The sequence below is a fragment of the Macrobrachium nipponense genome, chromosome 29 (assembly GCF_015104395.2).
Source record: "Macrobrachium nipponense isolate FS-2020 chromosome 29, ASM1510439v2, whole genome shotgun sequence".
Classification (NCBI taxonomy): domain Eukaryota; kingdom Metazoa; phylum Arthropoda; class Malacostraca; order Decapoda; family Palaemonidae; genus Macrobrachium; species Macrobrachium nipponense.
This window is the reverse complement of record NC_061092.1, coordinates 18959672-18967952: the sequence shown is the minus strand read 5'-3', so window position 1 is coordinate 18967952 and position 8281 is coordinate 18959672. Positions and strand designations below refer to the sequence as shown.

At 38.7% G+C, this 8281-nt stretch overlaps 1 protein-coding gene across 1 annotated transcript; it reads right to left on the bottom strand.

Moving 5' to 3' along the window:
* Positions 1 to 3495: 3495 nt before the first annotated feature.
* Positions 3496 to 4854, bottom strand: LOC135206028 (putative autophagy-related protein 11). The gene has a single exon (XM_064237198.1). It carries the CDS (start codon positions 4825 to 4827, stop codon positions 3496 to 3498), a length of 1332 nt encoding a protein of 443 aa, XP_064093268.1. The 5' UTR covers positions 4828 to 4854.
* Between the last annotated feature and the right edge of the window lie 3427 nt (positions 4855 to 8281).

Here is an 8281-nt window from a genome sequence, read left to right as displayed (position 1 = left end):
TTTTGCATATATGAAAGGCATTGAACTTATGGGTTTTTACGCCACGCCAGAGGTTGCCACAGGAGTATATGCAAGTATTCAACCCATTATGCATTGCATAACCCATGTTTTGCACATATGAAAGGCATTAAACTTCCGGGTTTTTACTCCGCGCCAGAGGTTGCCACAGGAGTATATGCAAGTATTCAACCCATTATGCATTGCATAACCTAGGTTTTGCATATAGGAATGGCATTGAACTTACGGGTTTTTACGCCGCACCAGAGGTTGCCACAGGAGTATATGCAAGTATTCAACCCATTATGCATTGCATAACCTAGGTTTTGCATATATGAAAGGCATTGAACTTACAGGTTTTTACGCCGCGCCAGAGGTTGCCACAGGAGTATATGCAAGTATTCAACCCATTATGCATTGCATAACCTAGGTTTTGCATATATGAAAGGCATTGAACTTACAGGTTTTTACGCTGTGCCAGAGGTTGCCACAGGAGTATATGCAAGTATTCAACCCATTATGCATTGCATAACCTAGGTTTTGCATATATGAATGGCATTGAACTTACGGGTTTTTACACCGCGCCAGAGGTTGCCACAGGAGTATATGCAAGTATTCAACCTGTTATGCATTGCATAACCTAGGTTTTGCATATATGAAAGGCATTGAACTTACGGGTTTTTACGCCGCGCCAGAGGTTGCCACAGGAGTATATGCAAGTATTCAACCCATTATGCATTGCATAAGCCATGTTTTTGCATATATGAAAGGCATTGAACTTACGGGTTTTACGCCGCGCCAGAGGTTGCCACAGGAAAAAAGTATATGTACATAAAGTATTCAACCCATTATGCATTGCATAAAAACTAGGTTTTGCATATATGAAAGGCATTGAAACTTAGGGTTTTTACGCCGCGCCAGAGGTGCCACAGGGAGTATATGCAAGTATTCAACCTGTTATGCATTGCATAAACCTGGTTTTGCATATATGAAAGCATGAACTTACGGGTTTTTACACCGCGCCAGAGGTTGCCACAGGAAGTATATGCAAGTATTCCAACCTGTTATGCATTGCATAACCAGGTTTTGCATATATGAAAGGCATTGAACTTACGGGCTTTTTACGCCATGCCAGAGGTTGCCACAGGGAGTATAGGCAAGTATCAACCCATTATGCATTGCATAAGCATCTGTTTTTGCATATATGAAAGGCATTGAACTTACGGAGTTTTTACGCCGCGCCAGAGGTTTGCCCAGGAGTATATGTACATAAGTATTCAACCATATGCATGCATAACCTAGGTTTTGCATATATGAAAGGCATTGAACTTACGGGTTTTTACGCCGCGCCCAGAGGTTGCCACAGGAGTATATGCAAGTATTCAACCATTATGCATTGCATAAAGCCCATGTTTTGCATATATGAAAGGCATTGAACTTACGGGTTTTTTACGCCGCGCCCAGAGGTTCCACAGGGAGTATATGCAGTATTCAACCCATTATGCATTGCATAACCTAGGTTTTGCATATATGAAAGGCATTGAACTTACGGGTTTTTACGCCGCGCCAGAGGTTGCCACAGGAGTATATGCAAGTATTCAACCTATTATGCATTGCATAACCCATGCTTTGCATATATGAAAGGCATTGAACTTACGGGTTTTTATGCCGCGCCAGAGGTTGCCACAGGAGTATATGCAAGTATTCAACCTATTATGCATTGCATAACCTATGTTTTGCATATATGAAAGGCATTGAACTTACGGGTTTTTACGCCTCGCCAGAGGTTGCCACAGGAGTATATGCAAGTATTCAACCCATTATGCATTGCATAACCCAGGTTTTGCATATATGAAAGGCACTTAAAACTTACGGGGTTTTTTTATGCCGGCGCCAGAGGTTGCCACAAGAGTATATGCAAGTATTCAACCCATTATGCATTGCCATTAAAGCCATGTTTTGCATATATGAAAGGCATTTGAAAAACTACGGGTTTTTTTACGCCGCGCCAGAGGTTGCCACAGGAGTATATGCAAGTATTCAACTCATTATGCATTGCATAACTAATATTTTGTATATGAACTTACGCCTTCTGGTGGCCTTCTGGTTCTCTGAACAGCTTTTGGCTCTCAAACTGAGAGTTTCATCCTCCAGCCTCCGAACAGCTGTTGGCTCTCAAGCTGAGAGCTCTCCCTCCAGCCTCCAAACTGCTGTTGACTCTCAAGCTGAGAGCTCGTCCTTCTACCTCCGAACAGCTGTTGACTCTCAAGCTGAGAGCTTGTCCTCCTACCTCCAAATAGCTTTTCGCTCTCATACTGAGAGCTTGTCCTCCTACCTCCAGAAAATGTTTCCTTTGACTCTCACCAGGCGAGTTTGTTCGTTCCTTGAGACAGTGCCTTGGCTGACGAGTTGGGGGAACTCAGCAGCCACTGCCTTCCTTCTTAGTGAAAGATGAATATCCTGAAGATCTTTATTCATCTCCGTGAAGAACATCTTCCACAATGTGCTTGAGGCTCTCCCATTGTTTCTCGTAATCCTCGTTCTTCTCCCGCTGGGCATTCCAGTACTTCTTGCGTTGTTTCTCTTCTGTCTCACGGGCCTTCTCACAGGGGTCTTCCTCACTCCCTGTGCCTTTCCTTCCTATTGTTCCCCCTGTGCACTTCTCTCGCTTCCCTTCTTCAATCATATCATCTCCATGTTCCAGCGCAATGTGTTCTAGCTGGAAATTCCTCTGAGCAGTCCCATGTAGAAACGTCATCAACATGTACTTGTCATGTTCCCTCAAAGCCTCCTCCTGTGTTCTTAGCTGTTCCCTGAGACGCTTTTCTTCTCTCATTCTATTCTGCTCCTGTAGCTGAATCTTTTCTTTCAGCATATCGCAGTCCTTGAGAAGTCGCTGCACTTCCAGCTGGGCTTCACTCTCCTTCTTCTTCAAAGAGATGATATCTTTTTCTTTACAATCCAGCAAGCATTCCAGGCTCTGCTTTTGACGGAGGATGCTTTCCATGTTATCCTGGATTTGCTTCTCCCGTTTATGCTGTTCCTCTGCTTCTCTGTTCTTTTGCCTCAGGTTCTCCTGATGTTGCCTTTTCATTTCAATCTCTGCGTCTTCCTTCTCCTTAACTAACAGGCTATTTTTATGTACCTGCTCCTTGAGTGCTCTGAATAGCCTTTCTGCCTCCTCGCAGTTATTTTCCAGCTTCATCTCTATATTTTCAATTTGTTCTCTATAGACTTCATTATCTTTCTGCAGCCTCTCGACCTCCTCGTCTTTCTCGTTCTCTCTTTTCTTCGCTTCTTCCAGCAAGTTCTCTATTTCTTTCAGACGATGGAGAGCATCCTGCAGAGTACTGTTATTTTGTCTCTCAGTTTCTAATGATTTCTCTAGTAACATTACGTCCAGTGATTTTTCTTTTAATTCTCCTTTCATCTTGGCGTTTTCTCCGCCTAGTTCAGCCACCCAGTTCTTCATGACTTGAAGCGCGTATCCTTAGTAACTCATGGACTTGTTTTCTCAGCGTTTAAGATTTCCTTTGTCAAGATGGCCACAGATTCTGCTTGGCTGAGAAGTGACTGGAGCTTTTGATTTTCGTCCTGCATAATTAGGACATCCTGCTGGATACTTACGTTCTCTTTTTCAGCGAGCCTCAGTTTTTCTTGGAGAGAAGAGTTATCCTCTTCATTTTCCTCCAATCGTCTCTTCATTATTTCCCGTATGTCTTGACCTTCCTCCAATTCCTTAGTTTTAAGGTTGAGGGATTCTTTCAGAAGGTCGACTTCCTTCTCTTTATCAAGTAAATCGTTCCTAAGGTCTTCATTCATTTTACAGAACTCTTCGTTTTCCAAATCAAGCAACTGATTCATATTTTCGGATTCTTTTAATTTCAGGCAGAGTTCTGTTTCCTTCTGTACAGTGGCCTCCAGCTCTCTCTGCTTCTCAGCTATCTCCTGCTGGAAAAACATTTCCCTCTCTCTTTCCTCTTCGTCTCTCTTCTTGAGCAAGAGATCTTTCTCACCCAGATGACTCTCCAATGTCGTTATTGTAGCCGTCTGTTCTTCATTTACCTTTTCCAGCTTCTGCACTTTATTTTGAGCCAATCTTAAATCTTCCTCTAAATGCAGTTTGTCATCGAGAAGTTTTTCAATTTGTTGAAGAAGATAACCGTCGAGTTGTTCCATATTTAGACTGTCTTCCAGTCTAGCCACTTCGTCAACGTCGTCACAGTCAGTATCCAAGTCATCAGTCTCATCGAGTTGTTCCATGTTTAGACTGTCTTCCAGTCTAACTACTTCGTCAACTTCATCACAGTCAGTATCCAAGTCGTCATCAGTCTCGTCGAGTTGTTCCATGTTTAGACTGTCTTCCAGTCTAGCCACTTCGTCAAAGTCGGTGTCTGAGTCGTCATCAGTCTCGTCCAGTTGTTCCATATCATCGAGATGTTCAGTTTCCATACTGTCTTCCAGTATGGTTTCTTTACTAATATCCAAGACGTCAAGATCTCGTGTTCCTTTAATCTTGTGAAAACAGTAAACAGCAAACGCCAAGCCTGCCAACAATGCCATCACAGGGATGGCGACGGCAAAGGCTGAGGTAACAAAGCTGTTACGTTGTACAATCACGATTTCCGGATCACGAGAATCCGCCATATTATAAGAGGATATGTCCTGTACGCCAACATGAATCTGTTGAGAACCAAACAAGGTTACACAGTCCTCACAGATAGAAACATACAGGTCACAGCACAAGAAATACAGCACTTGTAGCAAAAAGCAATAAGTCGCAATCATGATGAATGAAGCGTTATACCCGGAGACTTTCGCTGTCTCCATGCTTAGTTTTTCAAACGGACGCTGGATTCGGGCTCTGAAGGCATTCGCTCCTGGAGCCAACAACGTCTTCATTCCAGGGAGGACTTCGGAGTGACTTCACGGCTCGGCTCCGAAGGATTCCTCCAGTTCTTCGTTGCTGTTCTGATGAAAGAGTCTAGGTCCTCGACAAGTTCCTGCGGTTCTTCTGGAGGATCGCGGTCTGTCGAAGGAATCCCTGCTAATCTTCTTCGACTTTTAACCTCCGCCGTGATCACAAGTTCACTTTTGTCCAGTCCAACATCCTCCTGAGATTAAATACACGAGTCTCTCTCATTTTTGGAAAATTTGACCTAACGTTTATCGAAGTTGTATTCCTTATTAATGATCCTGTTTTGTTCAAGTTGTGTCATAATCTTCCGTAAAACTTTTTCTATGCTCTTCATTTTTTCCCTCTTTAGTGTAGACGCTTCAGTTAGTAACTTTATTATCAGTAGTAGTAATATTACCGTATTGATAATTGATTATTATTTTTAAGATAACTTTGGCGTAATAGTAATACTAACGATATTATTATTACTATTATTATATAACTTTTGCGATAATAGTAATACCAACGGTGTGTGTGTGTGTGTGTATATATATATATATATAAACACACACACATATATATACATATATGTATCTATATATATATATATATATCATATATATATATATATATATATATATATATATATATATATATATATATATACATATATATATTAATATATATATCTATATATAGATATACTATATATATATATATATATATATATATATAATATATACATATATAAGTATATATATATATATATATATATATATATATATATCTATATATGTTACAGTCAAAGTGTGAAACTAGTCATTTCATGTAATGCCTGGAAATTTCAGTCGTTTCACGAAATGACCATTTCACTCGGTCATTTCGTGAAACGACTAAAATATTCAGCTATTACGTGAAATGGCTGGAAAATTGGTGTCCTCATTACACAACCTGGCTAAAACTTTTGAGGGAGGGGAGGGAGTATTTATTCATAGCCATTTATTATTTATTTTTATTTTTATTTTGTTTTTATTTCTGTGCTTTTAAAAATCACATCTACAAGTATGTTAAAATAATCATATAACACATAAAAACATTTTGTTGAATTTCTTAAAATGATTAAAATTATTAGAATAATTATAAACATTTTGAGCATTTACTGAACGAATTTACTTATTTGTTGTATTTGTTAAAATAATTAGAATAATCATAAAACACTTTTGAACATTTCGCTGAGCTACGTTACTTATTTGTTTGTACAGGTAGAAATAAATTCAAGTAGTCAAAATTATAAAACACATTTGAACATTCTGTTGAACAGATTTACTTAGTCACTTGTTTGCACACGTTAGACTGTTATGACATCGACTGTTATACTTGCGCTTAGCCTTGTAACAATTACATCGATTTGTAGAACACTTATTTTGCCTGTACCACAGCCGCATTTTAAGAAACCCTGACCACAAGTGGCTGTAGATTTCAAAGCCTGCCGAAGGGAAACTTGTTCATCTTGTTTGACATCAGACCGAGTGAGAAGTTTCTGCGGACAAAGATTAAATTGGATGCGTGAATACTTGGTCTTGATTATGCCACTCTTAAGGAATAAGAACTGCAACAGATATGCTCGCTCACCCCTGCCTTCGAGTCTAACCTGCTGTGCTTTACCATGCGCTAAGCTTGCGAGAGCTGTTCTTCTCTTGCTCGCCTCCTTTCCTGTGTTATCTCACGCTCACGTCTTGTAAGTGGTGACGGACTGAGTGGTGGAGACTCTTCATAGGTGCGGGGTGGCGATGTGAACTCTGGTGTAGGCTGTTTCAGTTCAAGAATGTTCGGAAACAATAATAATAAGAGATAAAAAAAATCTTACTTCTTGAGAATGTAGTATCCATGACGAGACTTCGAAGATGGATCCCTGGCAGCTGTCTTCAGGTCTTCAATTGTCTTATAGTACTCTTCTTTAGCAATCCATTTTTTTTTTACACTGATGATATTTTTGAAAAAGCGCTTTTGTAAATTTGACTTCAAAATTACACTGAGCCATTACAATCTGCAACACACCTGTAGGCAAGTTTATAACCTGTATGACACCAGTTGACAACTGAATAGCAACTAAAATCTCCTTCCCTCCCTCCCTAAACAGTTTTAGCCAGCTTGCGTTATGAGGACACCAATTTTCCAGCCATTTTACGTAATAGCTGAATATTTTAGTCGTTTCACGAAATGACCGAGTGAAATAGTCATTTCGTGAAACGACTGGAATTTCTAGACATTACATGAAATGGCTAGTTTCACTCATTGACTGTAACACACACACACAAACACACAATATATATATATATATATTATATATATATGTGTGTGTGTATATATATATATATATATATATATATATATATATATATATATATATATATATATATATATATATATACACACACACAAACACACTAACACACACACACACACACACATATATATATATATATATATATATATATATATATATTTATATTTACAAATATATATGTATATATATATATATATATGTACATATATAATTATATATATCTATATATACATATAAATGTATCTATCTATATATATATATATATATATATATATATATATACATTCTATATATATACACATATACATATATATGTACATATATATATAGCTAGATATATATATATATATATATATATATATATATGTATGTATAAAATATGTGTATATATATACACAAATATATATATTATATATATATATATATATGTATTATATATATATATATATATATATATATATATCTATTATATATATGACCCGACCTGGGGTGCGTGGGTCTCTTAAGTTACTGTTGGTCATGCAGAAATCAAACGCCCAGTGATAATACCGTTCTTATATTCTAATGAATTTACACAAGGGCCCGAGTGAAATTGAACTTAATAAACTGCAGTACCAGCGAGATTGAGACCGAGCAAGGAAACCTGCAAAGGGCAACGAGGGGGAACTACACGTCCTCCCCATTGCTTGACCGACGCTTGACTGCCTCCCTCAAGGGGAAACCTTGGCTTCCTCTCGTACCCCAAAAACCCCCCCCGATATATTCCCTCCAGGATGTGATTGGCTCTGGCACCTCTCCTTAGGTCTATGGACCAATGGGTGCCAAATATTATAGGTGACGCTAAAAACCAACGAACTTCTTGGGGGATGCTTGGGGGAGAAGACGCTCTTCTCAACCTGAGAGAAACTGACCGTTGACATGCCCAGGAGTCCTGTAGCATTCAGGGATCATTGGGGAGCTCCTTATAAGCCCTCTACAGTGGTTTATAATATATATATTATATATATCTATATATATATATATATATATATATATATATA